General features: G+C 33.4%; 1 protein-coding gene across 21 annotated transcripts in view; it reads right to left on the bottom strand.

The window, feature by feature from the left end:
- The window catches only part of mtd (TLD domain-containing protein mustard), a 510,063-nt gene that overhangs the window by 85,052 nt on the left and 404,231 nt on the right, over window positions 1-20,780 (bottom strand). The window contains exon 1 of one of the 21 annotated variants that reach the window (XM_074129461.1): window positions 13,065-13,320. The exons of 18 other annotated variants lie outside the window; for them this stretch is intronic. In XM_074129461.1, the coding sequence (XP_073985562.1) occupies window positions 13,065-13,193 (129 nt within the window). In that variant the 5' untranslated portion in view covers window positions 13,194-13,320. Of the gene's footprint in view, window positions 1-11,332; window positions 11,536-13,064; window positions 13,321-20,780 lie in introns of those variants that run through there. 2 more of the 21 variants (XM_074129465.1, XM_074129462.1) reach the window with 2 other exon arrangements.

The following is a 20,780-nucleotide window of genomic DNA, read 5'->3' as shown; positions in this document are numbered from 1 at the left end:
AAAAAAGTTATGCGCTTGAAGTGAACCAAACACCTGACTTTCTTTCAGTAATGAACTACGTGGTGCCAAGGAGGTAATTAGTATGTTCACCATTAATTATTATCCCTCTAATAAGGAAGACAGAATCTGTGTTTAACAGGTAGAGATGATATAATTATTGCGAATCGGGAATTTAAATTGCACATTAAGAATTTAGGTTCCCTCGACAAATTAGGCTCACTCTAATGGAGCAAATAAAAGTGGAATTAAATATAAATAATGACCATATCATAATTTTATTAATTAAAAAAAAAATATTTATTAGTGTTCGGTAAGTGAATTGAAAAAAATTATATACTGCTTCAGAGTACACTATCTTCGGTTAGACGACAAATCTTCAGATCAGACTCAGAAGAATGGTGATAAACAGGAGATTTCGCAAGTTATCATGACTACTCTCAAGAACAGAAGATCTAAATTTACATTACAAAATAAACTTGTTTTGCTGCAACCTATACAAAGACCTACGAATTAGAGGATTGGGGTTCCGCTAAGCATTCCAAGCTATACCGAATCACACAATCCTTACAGTTCAAAATCTTTCGGGAAATCTCAAATGCTACTTATAATGTCTCCAATAAAATCCTACATACTTGATCTATCAATAACCTTCGTGACCGATCTGATAATATTCTGCTATCAAAGATGTCACACCACTGCTTATCCAATCATCGCAATTCTCTTGTACAAACACATCTTTCAAGCCTACCAATCAGTAATAAATCTGAAGAAAATAAGATTAAATATACATATTTTTGTACAAAATATAAATGAATCACATGAATTCATACACAACATCAATTAGCATGAAGACAGAGGGCACTTTGCGCATGCGTATTGATGATCAATGAGTAAAATAAGTTGATTATGCAAAAAAAAACACACCACTTTTAAGTTTAAATATTTCCCTTATTAAAATTATAAATGCTAATCACTTCCGCGTATCTGCAATATCACGAAGGCAGTGATTTTTAGAATGGTTACTTCCTGTTTAGTTCCTCACTTGAGCGCACAGCTCCTTCACTCGCGCCACTAATACCGTTCTTTCAAATAAATTACTTTTAGAAAGTTCAATGAACTACCCAGAAATTGATGATGGTACAAAAAGATATTCCTTTTATTATTATTATTATTATACAGATTCTAATTACAAGATATATTATATATACAATTTAATTACAATTAAAGACGTCTTTTAAATTACATTCATCCAAGGAAATTACATTCTTATCTTTACTGTCTTCTCTATACCATTTCACGAGAGATTTGAATAGGAAGTTCACAGTGGTGCCAACTGTCTTTTAAAAATAAATAAACAAAATCTAATGTGAATATTCATTCTCGACTTTTTTTAACTAGAATTCTCGAGGTCCCTTAATTCATGTTCCTAATTTTGAATAATTATTACTGAAATTGTCTTAATGATTAAAAATATTATCGCCAAAAATGCCAATGCCATACGTTGTCGTGGAAAATATTCTTTTAAACTTTCTTTTTAAGAAATTGCTATGAAAAAACAATATAATGAATTCAACATTTTATCGATTGGTTAAGTGTATTTGATTTATTAATTATTTTGCTATCGATATCTTATTTTATAATTCTCAAGGACATATTCTGTCGTCAGCTATTCTAAGATTAATAAGAATTAATTTTTCACAGTTGTTTTTTGATATATATATATTTTTTTTTCGAATTGTAATTGTGAAGTACTGTTTCACATTAAGTTCAAATTTTATACTTAGTTTAGGTCAAAAATGACAAAAAGTTTTTGGATTAAATCAACGCACTGAGAGCGTTGAATCAATTTTAATCAAAAATTTTAGAACTCTCATTAAAACATGTGCTACACAAATTGCTTTATAATACGAGGGGGTACCCAAAAAAAACCGGAATTATTTTTTAAAAGCTATTTATTTACAAATTTTTTACAGAACAACCTTATCCCCTTCAAAATACTCTCCATTACAACTAATACATTTGTCCCACCGGTGCTTCCACTGTCCGAAACATTTTTTGTAGTCATCTTTAGAAATGGCTGACAGCTCCTTCTTCGTTTTTTTCTTGACCTCTTCAATGTTGTCAAATCGGTGACCTTTCATGCCCTTTTTCATGCGTGGAAATAAGAAAAAGTCGCACGGAGCCAGGTCAGGCGAGTAAGGTGCGTGGGGCAGCGGAACCATGCCATTTTTAGCCAAAAACTGTGTAACAGAGATGGCTGTGTGTGCAGGTGCATTGTCGTGGTGGAAGAACCAGTCTCCTGTTTGCCACAAATCGGGTCTTTTTTGGCGAACACTATTGCGCAATCTTTTCAAAACTTCCAAATACAAGGTTTGATTGACGGTCTGACCTGGGGGGACAAACTCTGAATGGACTACGCCTTTGGCATCAAAAAAGCAAATCAGCATTGTTTTGATGTTTGACTTGACTTGACGACATTTTTTTGGTCGGGGTGAAGATGACGTCTTCCATTGGCTCGACTGTTGCTTTGTTTCTGGGTCATAACCATAGCACCATGACTCCAACCTTTGACAGAAAGTCTGGATCAGTTTCAAGCTGTTGTTTCAAAGCACGACATGTTTCAACTCGATGTTCTTTTTGATTGTCAGTCAGAACTCGAGGAACAAACTTGGCAGCAACCCTTTTCATCCCCAAATCTTCCGTTAAAATTCGCTGAACCGAGCTCCAAGATAACCCACTACTCTCTGACAGTTGATCAATTGTCTGTCGACGGTCTGTGAACACCAGCTCTCGAATTTTTTCAACATTTTCGTCGATTCGGGCAGTTGATGGACGTCCAGAACGAGGTTTGTCATCAATCGACATGTCGCCATTTTTAAACCGAGTAAACCACTCGTAAACTTTTTTTTTTTTTTTTTTTATGATTTAGGGCGCGTCAACATCTTAGGTTATTGGCGCCCGGAGCTTTTTTCAGTGCACTGCCGGCCTCCGGACAGTGTTCTCTCGTTACAGACAACACTGTACATCACCGGACAGTGAGCTGTAAGAAGCTCCTAGGAAGAGAAAATCTAAGGGTCAGCTGCTGGATTCGAACCCGAGACCTCCGCGTGGGAGTCCAGTATGCTAACCTCATAGCTAATCCCTTCCCTACTCGTATACTTGAGTTTTTCCCATAGCGTCATCTTTGTAAGCTGTTATCAACATTAAAACACTTTCAGCAGCATTTTTGCCGAGTAGAAAACAAAATTTCAGAGCTGCACGTTGTTCACTTAAACTTGCCATCATAAAAAACGAAAAAAGAACAAAACAGCGCTGGTAAAAACAATCACTGCAGATGAACAGAACGAGCCAGGCAGACAACTCAGGCAGGACTGAACTGGCAAGGAATTGCGCTATACACGTCTAGCGGCAGAAATGCGTACTACATAAGCTCCATGCGCGGCAACGCAATTCCGGTTATTTTTGGGTACCCCCTCGTATTTGACCTATTAACTTGGGGATAAAATTCTTGTAAATGCAATTTGGGGAAAAGGGTAGAGGGAAAGACTTTTCACAAGAAAAAATTGCCATTTCAGCGGAATGTAAACACAGCCTTGCCACCGACAAAATTTTATTAATAGTATAAATTATGAAAAGAAAAATTCCTAGATTTTTCCTAAACTTAATGAACTATATTTATATAAGTTGCATTCGGAAAATATTTTCAAAAAAAGTATCCACGATTAGTTGCAGATTCTGGACAGAGAGATGGCGATAAACATGTCTCCCTCTGGTAGGACATTTCATTCCAATTTTCAATAAAATATATTCGGTTAAAAATTGAGTTAATACCAGTAAAATGCGAACAGTCATGTAGTCACGTTAGACTTTACTATTGCTTTTGAATTAAGTTATATAATAGTGTAAAGTCATTTATGATCTTATAATAAAACCACACCAGTTATGGTAAACTATTTTTAAGACTTGGAAGGTTATATATAACCTTGAAATATCAGATCCAGATCGATCAAGTTATACAAAAAAATAGCCGTGTTACATATAATGCAATATTAATTTTAATATTGTATTATAAAATCATGTCATTATATAGCTAGCGTTACAAATTAATAAAGAAATACTCAACGTTGTTATTGTAAGGTATTTTTTCCTTCGACACTTTTTTGCGATTTTCATTTTTAAAAAAAATAAAATAATAGAAATAAGAACATCAAGAAGAAGTTCAGCGGCCTTAACGCATGGTGGTTCACTTCCGTTATCATCCAGTAAGAACTAACCACAATTTATATTAGCTTACCAAAAATCACAGCTTCAGTCTTTAAAGAAAGAATAAGACTAAACAGGACTTTAAAAAGAATTTTGTTATTTGTAAATATATATAAATTATATACATATACAGGGTGAACCAGTAAGTATTGTCAATAGGCCTACTGTGACTTGATTTTAGATTCCTGTCCGCATACGCGTTCTGACGCGCAACCAAAAGTGAGGGTTTGCAGTTGACCCCCATTTTCATATTCATAGTTTTAAAGATTATAAAAAGTAATGAAAAAAACCGGAAACCGCAATTCGATATCTTCAAAATTAAAGGTGCTAGGCCATTTCAAAATCTGGTATTTATTAATCATATTTCAATTTTTTAACTTGTTATCAAAGAGAAAGAAGAGCACGCGATAGGTCATTTTTATGTATTTTTTCATCCCCTTTCTACTAAAAATATTGCCAAGACAGTAAAGCTAGTATTTTTCTTAATATCGGGAAATAAGTAGTTTTCCGAGTGATTTATCTAAGAAAAATCAAATGTTAAGAGCTTTAGATGTTCTCCAGCATACACAAAATGGCTAAAAATTAATTTTACATCTGCTACAAACAGGAAGGTTTAATAATTATTTGGTAATTTTGGGAGGGTTGCATTTAATTACCAAAAAAAAATTGGAAACCTCCTGCCACATATTTAAGTGATCAATATCTTTCATTTAAAGGATCAAACTTATTTCTTAATTTATCAAATAATGCACTTTACTCAACTTGTGATGCATGTACTGTGCCTTCAAAGGTGCCTCCTCAGATAAAGAGAGCAGTTGATAACCTCCTGGCTAACCCGGCTTGCGAGCCAGAGGAGGCACCTTTTCCTCTACTATTTTTCGCTCAGATCAACCGTTTAAGCATGAAATGCATTTGAGCCGTGTTAAAATGAACACCCTCTATATATACACCCTAATATATACAGGGCGAGTGTTGGTGCAGTGCTTATTAAGCATGGATCTATAAGTGCGAGATCCCGGGTTCGAATCCCACGTGTGGCAACTATTTGTTATTTGTTTAAAAAAAAATAAATATTAACAGTAAACTATTCTTCCGCTACCCACCACGATACCTAATTTAGTAGTTAGACGTTAAGCTCCGCCTACAAAAAAATAGGCGATTATTTTTTATTTGTACTATACAAAATAAATTGGTAAAAATGGCAAAAAGTATTTCCTACATTATTATTTTTTGTATTTTTTTTTTAAAGCTATAATTATGAGAACTGAATCATACAGGGAGAAAGGTATAAATAGACTAGGAATAAAATTAATAGTTAACAGTGAAAATAAGCGGAAGGTTGGTAACAGTGTGAGGCAGTGGGAGTGAAAATAGGATTAGCATTTCTAGGCGCGGCTGTTACAATATCCTGTTCACAATAAATGCTGGCTCCAACAATCTGCCCAATAATTGCTTATAGTAATTTAAATTTCTTTTTTTACCACTAATTTATTTAAATATCTATTTAGAATTAGTTATTTCATTTAATTACTCTTATTATTAAAAGAAAAAAATGCTCTATTAATCGTTCAGATTTAACTGGAAAATATCTGTGCCATTTGAATCAGAAAAAGAATAAATTTTTCTCCTAAAAGTAACTATAAGTTGCAAAACCGGAAATAAGAGGTTACAAACAGGTTACAATAAGATTGCGTGCTTGATCCGCTGGTCTTATACCAATATACCATACAAAGACAAAATATTTCATTTTTCACTTTTTTGCTGACGTAGAAGTGCGCAGAATATTAAAAAATGTTAATCGTTGGAAAATTAAAATTAATATAAACAAAACTCTTGCTACAGAATGTATTTAGCATTTAATCAATAATATGCAATAATAATAATAATAATATAAACAAAGCTAAGGGGAATTTGGTTTAATACAAGTTGGCCAACAGTAATAAATACAACAGTTGATGACAGATAATTGAGTGGAGTTCAACGCTACCTAAATTAAGTGCCCACCTTAGATAAGCGGTTCATTTTCACAATAACACAATAGTAATCAACGCCAGTAAAACAAAACTAAACTTATCTCTAAAAAAAAAAAAAAAAAAATTATTTACCATTAATCTTGAGGCTAATGTAAAACTTTTAAAGACCCTAAAATTTTATCAGCAAGGGCGCACCATTATGATTATTTATAGAAAATATAAAACACTTATCTCTAATTTCTTCTAGTACTGGATCAGTTTAAATATTTCTTAAATTAAAGTGGGAATATTTCAGCATATAAATGTAATTGCTAGGGTGTAGCGAAGTCCACTGCCTACACCAGCGGTTCCCAATATTTTTTCATTAGTGTACCCCTTTACCTGATTGTTTCCTCAGTGTGTACCCCTAACATATTATTTATATATGCATATATATAAAATAAATAATCGTATTCTTGATTTTACGTATTGTAACTTTAAATTAACAGCAAAACAATCTGAATATAATGTGTCTTGTAAAGAACATATCCATATGATATGTTCCTATTAAAACAATCATTTATGAATAGGTAAACATTTCAAACCAATAACTATTGCAGGGGTCGTAAATTGAAACAGCAAAACGTTAATAAAGGAGAAGTAAATTATATGCGGGCCATGTGTAATATTAGTCTAAACTAAAGCAGCATTTTTTCGCAATTTTTACATTTTCAAGAAATCATTTAATAATTTTTGATATACAAATATATTTACTTTTAAAAGAAATACTGCAGTATCGAATGAGTACTTGAATTCTTGTCAATTTATATGTTATTCAGTTTTATTATAATAATTTTGTAATTAAGTTGTAGGAATCATTTATTATATAATTTTTTTTCTCATTAATAATTTATCTGTATAATTTTTATATCTTCCGCCATAATAACTGTTTTTTTGCGTACCCCAGGTTGGGAACCGATGGCCTACACAATCTTTATCGCCATGATAGCTGAATGGTCAAAAGTAAAAAAAGTGAGTTAATATTGTGAAGTTGGTATGCCTTGATTTTATTTAATATCGTTTAATGCGAGAAATTTTGTAGTAAAGTACGTTTACTAGCTTAGCCCACGACATCTAATATAGTTAGTATACAAATATAAATAATAGGCATTACTATTAATAAAAACTTTTTATACTGAAGTAAACAACAAATTAGTAACTTAGAAGTGTTACTGTACATCAAAATAAACATTTAATAAATACAAATTTATAAAGTTTCTCTATATTTAACACTCCATTCAAAATACCCACCACAACCTTCAACTTATATTGGATTGAGGCCACGCCCACCAACGATTCTGCGCACTTACTACGTCTCAAATAGTAAAAATTATTCTAGTAGACAATTAGTTGTAATCATAATAAAAGCTTAGGAAAGGAAGAATCGTTACAAACGAAGAAAAACACAACTTAATAAGAAAGTAAATCTAACAAATATCCAAACTTTGTTGAAATTATTATTTTCTACAATCAATTAATAATAATACGAATATTATTCAATCAAAAATACGTATTACTACTAGCTGGCTGATATTAACTAAAAAATATTTATAAAATTTTAAATACTGTAATTTTGCGGAAGTAACATACCAATTTGTAAAACTGGTAAGTACAAAAAAGTGGCTAACATAGATTCGCCAAATTTTATTTATTTATTATAAATATTAGATAATTCTAATCAAAATTGTTTGGGGCAGGGTAGGAGTTGCCCGAAACGGGTCTATTATATTGTCGTATAAATAAAAATATAATATTTCAGTAATTGAAGTTATAACGGAAAAACCAATTTATACTCGTACACTCCATAAATAACCAGAGGTGTTACTGTAATGTCCTTGGTCTTTATTAAATGCAATAACTTAGAATAACACGGAGGGCACATAGTAATTAAAAAAAAATATATAAAACACATTCTACGCACCTGACACTATTACACCATTGCCCACTATTTGACATTATTTATATACTAACAGATTTTAAAATAAAATTCTTAAGTGTTCGCATTATATGAAGTTTTAAAATATAAGTTAATGTTTTCCTAACCAGCGTCTAACAAAATTGAGTTATAAACAAAGAAATGCACGTATTAACCGAGAAGATTACACCCTGAAAACAAAAAGAACCAAGCTGGGCTGCAATAGTTCCTAGTTATGGGTAGGTTTCATTTTCAGCTTATCCACATTTTAAAGAAATGGGTTACTGTTAAGCCATGAATAGTGGAAGGAATCTTTCAAGACAAAAGGGTGGTTAAAGAAAAACCAGCTGGAGGGTCAACTGTCTAGGTGTTTAGGTAAGTACAAATTTAGTGATAAAAATAGGTTCTTAACGTGGGTTCAATAACTCCTTTAAGGTTCCGTGCACCGTTTTTAAAGGTTACATCCTAAAAGAGTAAGATATAAGTAACATTAAATAAGATATATGACGTTAAAAACCAAAAAGTGATCAGCATAAAAACAGAAGAAGCAATAATTATTGCAGAGATAACAGAAGCAGTAAAGAAAATGTACTTATTGTTAACACTTCCAATCCTGATAATAAATATTCAAGAACAGTGTGTTAATATTGTATTTCTATTAAATGCAACTTTATAAACGTATTTTTGTATTATTTTGTCAATATCTGTACAAAAAAAATACACAATTTCTAAAGATAAAAGATTCAATTTATGATGAAAATAAAAGTATTAATAAAATCAAGTTCTTACTGATTATTAAGGATTTTTTTTAACTTACTTTCTTGGCGATACATTATATTAATATGAGTAGAAACTGTTTCGCAATATATTTACAAATATAGAGAAAAAGAAACAGATAAAATTTAAAGGATGTTAAAAAAAATGAATGAGATTTCATTTTAAAAAAAACCGAAGATAGAAGTATATTTGCTTGTTTCATTTTTACTCCACTAGGTAGCAGCATTGTACAGTCATAGATAGCGCCACTGTCCAGTCCCTATCCATGACGGTTACTTTTATCTCATCAAATATTTTTGTTTCAACATTCTTCTGATACTACATACATACACTGCCGGTCAAAAGTTGAGGACCACTTCAATTTTTTGAGAATATTCGATATATTTTGGAATAAATAACACAAACTAACATTGTTTTTCAACAATGAAGCTTTAATATATGTTAACAGAAGTACACAGTTCAATATACGAGGGGCACTATTTATATTTTGAGCCTAATAATAAAAAAGCAGTAATTTGTCATTGAAAATGACTTTATTGTTTTTCAAAATATTCTTCTTTATGATCTATACTCGTACACTTCTGCATGCGTTCGAACCACTTGTCAAAGCATTTTTTCCATTCCGCTTGAGGCACCTCCAAAACATGGTTTTTGAATGCATCAACGGCTTCTTCTGCCGACGAAAATCGTTGTCCACGTAATTTATTCTTGACGTTCGGAAACAAAAAGAAGTCATTTGGTGCCAAATCAGGACTGTACGGCGGATGACCCATTAATTCGATTTTTTGAGTGCTCAAATAGTCGGTTGTTAGACGAGATGTGTGATAGCTGGCATTGTCTTGATGAAGAACGATCCGACGGCGCTTGTTTGTTTTCCTTATTTCATCGAAGACTTCCGGCAAACAAATGGTTGTGTACCATTCAGAATTGACCGTTCTACGTTCCTCTAAAGCAGTGGTTCTCAACCTTTCTAATGCCGTGACCCCGCAATACAGTTCCTTATGTTGCGGTGACCCCAAACCAAAGAATAATTTTGGTGGCTACTTCATAACTGTAATTTTGCTACAGTTATGATTCGGAATGTAAATACCTGATATGCATTATGTATTCTCATTGCTTCAAATCAAACATAATTTAAACGTAGTGATTAATCACAAAAACAATATTTAAATTATATATTGAGAAATATTGATTACTAATTCCAATAAAATAACATTAACGGCCAAAACGACGTGCGTTCCAGCTGAATAGCGCTGCTGCAGACGGTAGCGCGACTTCTCAGCGGCTAAAGCCATCGGAAATATGTATTTTCTGATGGCTTTAGGCGACCCCTGTGTTTTGGTCGTTCGACCCCCGCCGGGGTCGCGACCGACAGGTTGAGAACCGCTGCTCTAAAGGCACTGTTGCCACATGACCAGTTTTTCCGAAAAAACAGGCGACCGTTTGTTTCGAAGTGCTTCGAGCGCGAATAACTTTTGTTGGATTTGGTTCATCTTGAAACACCCGTACAGTCGACCGCTGTTTAGTTTCCGGATCATACGCATACATCCATGATTCGACATCACCTGTTACAATCTTATACACGTCTTTTGAAGCACCGCCATTGTACGTACGCCTACCGTAAGTGTAATTAGGGTTTCGAGTGATTAAAACTTATTAATTAATATAAATAAAAGGTGGTCTTAAACTTTTGAGCGGCAGTGTATGTGCTTAGTCAAGTTTAGCTCCCGAACTATTTCACTTATTTCAATTTTTATTTAAAAAAAACAAAAAAGCAAACTACCTATTAAGAGAAACTATTAAAGAAGCTACATATGCTGTACTTAAGTTCATCCAACAATCGGTCGCTTCAAAGCGATGAATTTTTAAAATTTCTAGTAATAAATTACAAAAATTTTAAACGGAAAACTCACAAAAATTTTCTCCCTCAAGAAATAACTCACATATTTTCTTCAAACATCGAATATTTCTAATGAAATCTTAAAATCAAAAACCAGCACAATTACAATAGCCTTGAAAGTAACAAATGTATCGCTAAAGATTTACATAACTCAAGAAATCAACAACAACTTGACATTGTGGTAATTGAAGTAGTGGTAATTACAATCGGTATTAAGTCTGTGTCTGCAAACTGGTTTTGTAAACAAGAATTAAGCTATTAATGACACTATTCACATCTGTATAAACAATTTTTAACTAATCGAGGTTAATTGTTCTAATATTTATACCACAAATATTTATATGATTGGTGCTCAAGCTAAATAAATACAACTAATTTTTTTTTTTTAAACCCACTGAACTTTTTCATAGGTTTCATTTGGATAATATTAAATAATGCAATTAATTTTAAAACATTATTTTTTACCTTCATCTCTTTGCGCGCTATATTTAACTTCTTGTTACGAATCTTTTCACTTTTTGTAAACAAATGCTTAACAGAAAACATTTACTCAAAATAATAATAACCTTACAAAAGGATAACTGCTAATTAACTTAATAATTTCACAATCAAAAAAATTAGAAACAAATGGAAACAAAAAACTCATAATGTTTTTACGGTACATGATCATTAAGGGTTTTATAAACGGTTATCCTTTAGGAAAGCTAACACTTCTTTTTTTTGCCACAGCCTTCCTTATTGCACTGGACTATACATATAAATTATGATGTAAGAAATGGAAATTAGAAATTTTAATAAACAATAGAAATGGAGAATAACAGACAGAACTTTATATTAAGCTGTTGCGCAATTCTTGTTTTTAAATAAGAAATTCTGTTAAATCAGCATTTAATAAAAAATTTACAATTTACGTTCTATTAATGATGAGGTTGGCTTTAAATTAAATTAAGTTTTTAAAATCTGAATGTGAACATACAACGAATTTTAATCTCAACATTTACTGAATTCTAATTGAACAAATTTTCTTCAACGTAAAGTTGAATTTTATTGAAAATGAACTTTTTAATTGGTTAGATTTGTCATGAATTACCCTAATAGTTAAGTAAAAAATTATTAACAGTTACATAACCCACCATCTTGTAGCATTACCAATTCGGAACAACTATGTATCAAGGCCCCCCCCCCTTCAAAAACAAAAATAACTTCCTAAAATAATTTGTACACAAAAATTTTGTTAAAAAGCCGTGTTTTTAATCTAAGCAGATAGCAGCCCCATGATTATTGACATTTTTTTGGGGACAGTATTAGAGATATTTAAAATAATAATAAACCAGTTTTAAGCACAATGGTTTGTACTGGATTCCCATGCAGAGATTCCGGGTTCGAATCCATACTTTTCATAGGAGCTTAAAGCTCACTATTCGGGTTATATGCACAGTGTACTGAGAGAACACTGTACAGAGGCCGGCAGTCTACTTATCAAAAGATCTCACATTGTTGACACGTCTTAAATATTAAATAATAATTTTAATATTAATAATAAATTGATTCTGTCATGTTAATCTCAGATTAACTACCCGGTTAATCTCAAAAAATTAATTTTACTTAATTAAGAAATTCAGATGATAGTTTTAACGAACATTTAATAAAGCTAAACAATTTACAACGCAAATATGAAATTGTAATTTAGCTTTGTTGATAATTTAAAGCTTACAACGTAAATATGGAATGGTAATTTAGCTTTGTTGATAATTTAAAGCTTACAATGTAAATATGGAATGGTAATTTAGCTTTGTGGATAATTTAAAGCTTACAACGTAAATATGGAATGGTAATTTAGCTTTGTTGATAATTTAAAGCTTACAACGTAAATATGGAATGGTAATTTAGCTTTGTGGATAATTTAAAGCTTACAACGTAAATATGGAATGGTAATTTAGCTTTGTTGATAATTTAAAGCAATGTTTTCAATCTTTTTTAATAGTGGTATTTCTTCTAACCTATTTTAAGTATCCGCAAGCAAAATATGTAAAATAACCTATTAGTCCCCTTGTTCATTTGATAAAATATAATTGAAAAGTAAACTATATTGTTTTACATCGTGGTAAAGAAATGAACTAAATGTGTACGTATGTATACTTTACGCAAGTCCTAAAATTAATAATACAAAGAAAATAATAATAAATAAAAGACATACCAAGGTCACATCGATTACATCAAAATCACATTTAGTTCCTTTCAACGTTTCACCGATATACAGCGAATAGATAAACCTTGGCAACGAGGCAACAATATTTTGGGTCTGTCCTAAACTTACTCCAGACATTATTACTAAAATTATAAGACGCCGTTTTTACTGAATTAATAGCAGAAATAAAACAGAAACGAATAAATAATTTTGGAATATTACAAAAAGCTAAACACGCACTAAATAAAATAGAAGGAAGAGTAGGTTCAACTCCAGTAGTTCAAAGATGTAAAAAAAATGAAGTCCCCACCAGGGTAACGGAGCCAATATAAGGAGCGGGGATGTAACCAGTTTAAGCCAGTTAAGTAGGAACTTTCCACTCTGCTTCTAAATGCTATTACAAAAAAAACGAAAAAGGAACGTAGGAATTTTGAAAGACAGCATAATTTAGAAATCAAAAGGAAGTGATAGTTCTTAGCGCTGGATCTAGCGACGGATGTAAACATCCGTTGCAGTTCGCTTGTAAAGTTTTGACCTGTTTCAGATATTCATCCACTGTCAGAGGTTGATTTATCAGTTACGTGTACAGAATGTGACTTCCATTATTACTTTTCTGGCAGCTAACTAAGTGAGGAAGGTAATTAAAGGTTATTCACACTTTGGGAAAAACTCGTATTGCACGTCTTAACAAATGACTGTGAAGCCTGGACTTTTAAGATACGAGAACAATAAATAAATTAAGAATAATAACAGTCCGAACAATGGAAGAGAGGTATATGCTGGTCATAATAAAAGAGGCATTGGAAAAGGAACGTTTTGGGTTAGAAGCATAAAAGAAATGGCGGACTCAATAGAGAGGGTGGCCAGAAGGAAGTGGAAATGGGCGGGACACATTATTAGAGGAGAGGGTAAGGAGAACTGTGGAAAAGAGGAAGAGGACGTCCAAACTGGAATCAGGAAATGAACAAGATTTCCGGTGGAGCTACCTGGCCAAGGGTAGTAGTTAGAGACAGAGCAGAGTGGAAGCGAAAGACGAATTTGTTTTGGTGAAGTATGGCCAAATGCCAAGTGCCGCAAATTAGAAGCCTTACTTTTTATTTATTTATTTATTTTTAAATGATTTAAGGCGCGACCAACATCTGAGGTTATTGGCGCCCGGAGCTTTTTTTCAGTGCACTGCTGGCCTACGGACAGTATTCTCTCGTTACAGACAACACTGTCCATCACCGGACAGTGAGCTGTAAGAAGCTCCTAGGAAGAGAAAATCTAAGGGTCAGCAGCTGGATTCGAACCCGGGACCTCCGCGTGGGAGTCGAGTACGCTATCCGCATAGCTAATCCGTTCCCTTAGAAGCCTTATTATTGTTTATTCTTTTAGTATTAGTTTTATATTCAGTTTGTTTATTTTAATTAAGACGCATAACTCTTGAATAGGAAATCAATAAAACCTCAGCTAAGGCTGATATTGTGTAAATAATTAATTAAAATAATAACAACACTAATATTAATAATTTTAAGAATAGAATAATGTTAATTTTTATATGAAGAATAAGTTTTTATAATTTTTCTTTACAAAAATAAAGGTTTATTATTATTCTGTACCTGTGCAAATAATATAAAATTTCAAAGATTTTTTTGATGTAGTACCTTGTGTTACCCACGATTTCATTTGGGTTACCCCAGATAAAAGTTTCATTTTACACCGCTGGTTGTTGTTGAGAGATAAATTTTCTAAGAAAGTGTCTGTTATTTTTTTTACAATTGCTTGTGTCATAAATATTTCAATGAGGTGTTGTAAGGAGTTACTTTTTTTGTGTAGCGAGAAGAATCGGTAATTCTGTTTGAATTAGATATTTTTTAAAATTTCATGCAGGACCAGCATACGCCAACTTGGGTCTAAGCAACCATCTTGTAGATGAAGAAATTAAATCTTAAAATAGAGTTTTGATAATTTTTTTGGTCATAAAAACAATGGGAAACACAGTCTTATGCTGGTAGAGATAGAAATTGACAGTTAATTATAGTTCATAAGAGAAAGAAAAATGAATTAGAGAGTCAATCCCAGACATTCTAATAATGGAAACGCTAGATCCGCCTGTACCCAGTCAATAAGTAGGGAAACTCTAAAACGGCGAACAAGATATCCGCATGTGCGGCCATTAGAGGAATGTATGATGTCACGATGTCGCAGAAATAGTGGCTCTAACGCACTCACAAACATCTGTGAGAAAATAATGCTAAAATGCCAACCAATACCATACAATCTTCTTGCTTTTTATTAGCTAGCTAATCTATCTTTTTTTTTTTATCACTGTTTGGTATACATGAAGAATTACTAGAAGTATATTCGTACAGAGAGCAGAGTGCCCAAAGCTGTGCTAGGAATGGAACCCACCAGGCCGCGGGTAAAGAGGTAGACCCAGAAAAATAACTGGAAGAATGGAGTGGAAGAGATGATGATTGGTAAGGGACTCTGCGAGGAGGATTCAAAATGGATAGAGGATCAATGGAGACGCAGTATTGAACAATAATTGGTCCGGTATAGTTGGTTTTTTGTTTTTTGTTGGATAGATGATTCTTGTTTTTTAATATTTTGTTTTTGTAATATTTATTTAATTAATTTAATATTTGTAATATTAGTAGGTTTGTTTGTACGTGGGTCGTTTGAAAAGTCCGTGCAAAGTCAGAGAGATAGCACCACTGGCGCGTATCGAGGTTATGTTTAGTTAGTAGCATCTCTTGGAAGAACACACACCAAGTTTCAGCCAGATCGGTCTATTTCTTTGTGTTTGGCATTCGTTTGAATCGAGGAAGTCGAGTGATTTTCAAAAAATGGACGAAAAAGAATTTCGTGTGTTGATTAAACACTACTTTATGAAAGGCAAAACGCCTCAGGAGACTAAAGAGAAGCTTGATAATAGACATTATGGTGACTCTGCACCTTCGATTAGAACAGTTTATAAGTGGTTTCAAAATTTTCGGAGTGGCCATATGGGCACAAGTGACGCTGAACGTTCTGGACGCCCTGTTGAGGTTACTACTCCAGAAATCATTGATAAAATCCATGATATGGTGATGGATGACAGAAGAGTGAAGGTGCGTGAGATTGCTAGTGCTGTGGGCATCTCGAATGAACGGGTACATAATATTTTGCATCATCATTTGGACATGACAAAGCTATCCGCAAGATGGGTGCCGCGATTGCTCATGCTTGACCAAAAACGAAATCGTGTGAAGTGTTGCAAGGACGGTTTGCAGCTGTTCCAGAAGAATCCGCAGGACTTTAAGCGTCGTTTCGTCACTGTGGATGAAACATGGATACATCACTACACTCCTGAGACCAAAGAACAATCTAAACAATGGGTTACCAAGGGGGAATCTGCGCCAAAAAAGGCGAAGACCGTTCCTTCGGCCGGAAAGATTATGGCGACTGTCTTTTGGGATTCGCAAGGAATAATCCTCATCGACTATCTGGAAAAGGGTAAAACTATTACAGGTGCATATTATTCATCGTTATTGGACCGTTTGAAAATCGAGCTGCAAGAAAAACGCCCACGATTGGCCCACAAAAAAGTCCTTTTCCATCACGACAACGCACCAGCTCACACCTCAGCAGTTGTGGTCGCAAAACTAATGGAAATAGGGTTCCAACTCGTTTCACATCCCCCCTATTCTCCAGACTTGGCTCCCTCGGACTACTATTTGTTCCCCAATATGAAGAAATGGCTGGCGGGAAAAATATTTTATTCAAACGAGGAGGTGATTGCAGAAACGAATGGCTATTTTTCAGACTTGGACAAATCCTATTATTCGGAAGGGATCAACAAACTAGGGCAGCGTTGGACGAAGTGTATAAGCCTAAAAGGAGACTATGTTGAAAAATAAAAAAGGTTTACCCCAAAAAATTAAGTAGTTTTTATTTTTGCACGGACTTTTCAAACGACCCTCGTATATAGTATTGTTGTTATTTATTTGTAGTTTATATTAATGATAGTTTGTAGGACACAAAAGTATTTGGTCTGAGGGACCCTCACAATTAAGGAAAATTGACAAAAAAAAAATACAGGGTGTTTATTTTAAGGCGGCTCAAATGCATTTCATGCTTAAACGGTTAATCTGAGCGAAAAATGGTAGAGGAAAAATTTGTTACCAGTCACCTCTAGTTTCAGAATATGTGACTTGATTTTAGATACCTGCCCGCATACGCGGCTGAAGCGCGACCAAAAGTGAGGGTTCGCAGTTGACCCCTATTTTCATATATACAGTTTTAAAGAATATAAAAAGTTATGAAAGATACCGGAATCCGCAATTCGATATCTTTAAAATTAAAGGTGCTAGGCCATTTCAAAATCTGGTATTTATTAATCATATTTCAATTTTTTAACTTGTTATCAAAGAGAAAGAAGAGCACGCGATTGGTCATTTTTATGTATTTTTTCATCCCCTTTCTACTGAAAATATTGCCAAGGCCGTAAAGCTAGTATTTTTCTTAATATCGGGAAATAAGTCATTTTCCGAGTGATTTTTCTAAAAAAAAAATCAAATGTTCTGAAGCATACACAAAATGGCTGAAAATTAATTTTACATCTGTTACAAACAAGATTGATTAATTATTTGGTAATTTTCGGGAGAGTTGCGTTTAATTACCAAAAACATTGGAAACCTCCTGCCACATATTTAAGTGATCAATATCTTTCATGTAAAGAATCAAACTTATTCCTTAATTTACCAAATAATACACTTTACTCAACTTGTAAAGCATGTACTGTGCCTTCAAAGGTGCCTCCTCAGATACAGAGAGCAGTTGATAACCTCCTGGCTAAGCTGGCTTGCGAGCCAGAGGAGGCACCTTTGGAGGCACCATACATGATGCACAAGCTGTATGCATATATTCGTACAGTAATAACATTCGCTTATTAAATTTTACTAATAAATAAATGGGCCCAGAAGGATTTTAAATTAAAACTAAAAATCTCCAATTAATTTGATTATAAAAACTACTTATAATTAATAAATTTATGAAGCATATAATTTCAATTTAAAAATAAAAATTAATATACAAGTCATTGACCCAATCAAAAAGTTTATAAAAACAAAAATTAAAAAAATAAAAGAAATACAGGCCACAAAAATATAAGTCCTTCACTTAAACATTTTTTTACTGCTAAATAAAAAAATGTTAACTCTCTTAATTTTTTGGGAGTGTCCATTTTTAATAGAGCAAAAAGCGGATGACCTAGAGAGTGAACAAAAAAAAAATAAGTAAATAAATAACTAAGGCAATATTGAAATGAAACACCTTTTCTTCAATAGTTAATTGCAACCTGTAGAACAGTTTGAAACAATGTTAAGATATTAATTAGATCGTGCGTGTCCTTGAACGTAGAAAACAGAGGTAAAAATATATTAAATTAGGTTAGGTTAGCTTGAAGTACTGAATTCTTGGATAAAATTTTATTCTAGTCAACTTTGGGCTGTCTTAAAAATTAATATCTATAATTAACACTTTTTAAAAGTAATGGGGACGGTGAAGGTGATTGGATTGAAAAGCTAATTTAAGTGGGCAAAGTCATTGAATGTTAGGTTCAATGAACATTGATTTAGTAAGAAATCGGCAAAAAATAACATTCAGTTCATGTTGAAAAAGTTTTCTATGTCAGCGTGTAGAAAAAACCCTACCCAAAGTCATTCAGGGTCCTCATAACTATCCTAGAAATATAAAGACAAACAACAACCAAAACAGACGCGAGTCTAGGATGAAAGTACAGTCTCGGATGTGAGAAAAACAAATTGAACATGGAGCCTGTACTTTGTGGAGGTGTCGAACCAATAAAGTGCCCGGGTGAAGCTCTCACAGTATCTTAACAACAAATCTGTACAGAGCTCATCAATAAAGATGAATACTGCGAGGCAAACCATACTCGGAAACCCGATATAGATGGGTCAAACACAGGTCAACAGTTGGTTCGAGATTGTTTAGAACTGTGGTTCCCAAAGTGGTCCCTACGGACACCCAGGGGTCCACGGTATCATTCAGGAGGTCCGTTGCAAATTAAAATTGATTTGGGGGTCCCTGAACAACGTCCAGGGGGTCCGCGCAAAGGTTCAATATAAAATAATAAAACTGTAATCCATTTTTATTATTATGGAAATTACGAAACTAACAAGGTGACCATTTAAATTTAATCAAATTAAAAGCGTAATATCTGCGTTTGTTGCAAAACATTTTCTGTAAAAACAAAACTTGGGAAGAGGAGAACGTTCTCAGTTTCCAAATCTTTCGAAATTACAAAGTAGAGATGAAGATTTGCTCACTGTCGGAACACTTAACGGCTCTTCATGCAGACCTGAACCAAAGATTACTCGTGGGGATTTGCGGTTGCTACTCACAAACATTGAGCCGGATATAAATATATGTACACTAGGGTGTTTCAAAACATGATGACTTTTAAATTTTAAAGAGCGCCGGGCGGAAAATCAAAGTTCATTTAAAAACAAAAAGTTTCGTCCGTAGTAGAGCGAAATCGATTGATTTTTAGAGGTCGCTACCATCGATCAAAACATTTTTGTTTTGCTTTTCTTTTTTAAATAAAAAATCCTTATTAAATGTTTTATATCTTTTAAAATTATTAGCAAAACATGTAATTGTGCAAAGCTTATTTAAATTAATTTGCTATAAAGACAATGCAGTTGGAATCATTTTGATGGCCATTTTTTTCCCAAAGTTATGAATAATTAAAGAGCTGTATTTTTTTTTTTTAATATCAAGAAAAATATACATTTTTGCAAAATTTCGATTAATTAACGTTTAAAACCACTTCATTTTTTATGTGTTTCGTACAGAATTTAAAAAACAAATAATTTTAGTTACTGAAACGTCTAAATTAGGGAATATTTTGCATTTATTGTTATAATATGAAATTAATTTACTATCAATCAATCAATTTCAAATAGTAACAATAAGCTTTGCACAATTACATGTTTTGCTAATAATTTTAAAAGATACAAAACATTTATGTTCTGCATATATGATGCAGAACTTTACGCTATTTACATGGCACTAAGTATCATAGGGGGAATCCGGGGTAATGTTGCAGTTTGCTCCGATTCTATAAGCTCTTTACTATCGTTGCAACATATTTATTGCAAACACCCTATAATCCAAGATATACACACATTGCTTTTTAACTTGAGAGTGGAAGAGATTAATGTGTGCTTTATATGGATTCCTGGCCATACAGGGATACAAGGCAATATCCACGCGGATTTAGCTGCAAAAGAGGCCTCTAGCATGACAGCAAATATAGAAAGGAGCATGCCAGTTGACATAAGTCGTGTGGCAAAAGAGTATGTAAAGCGTAGCTGGCAGCGCGAGTGGACGTCAGTAACCGACAACAAATTAAGAGCAATTAAGGAACCTGTGCACGCCTGGGACTCAGCTTACAGGTCAATTAGAAGAGAGGAGGTAGTAGTGGCTCGGCTGCGAATTGGTCATACCAGGCTAACGCATGGTTACCTGATGTGTGGCGAGCCTACCCCGTTGTGCAACGCTTGTAACAGCTGTCTGTCCGTGCAGCATGTCATTGCTGAATGTCCATCCTATGAACAGGCTCGACGGAGTAATAATATTCAAAACGACATTGCGGAGACCCTTGGGAATGATCCAGCTCAGATAAACAGGGTGATCGGGTTTTTGAAGCAAATCAGGCTGTTTGATGAAATATAG

Source organism: Rhodnius prolixus, unplaced genomic scaffold, assembly GCF_049639745.1.
Source record: "Rhodnius prolixus isolate KJV_2025 unplaced genomic scaffold, Rpr scaffold_9, whole genome shotgun sequence".
In the NCBI taxonomy this organism is placed as follows: Eukaryota; Metazoa; Arthropoda; class Insecta; order Hemiptera; family Reduviidae; genus Rhodnius; species Rhodnius prolixus.
The sequence above is the reverse complement of the archived record's forward strand: the minus strand, read 5'-3'. Positions and strand labels throughout refer to the sequence as shown.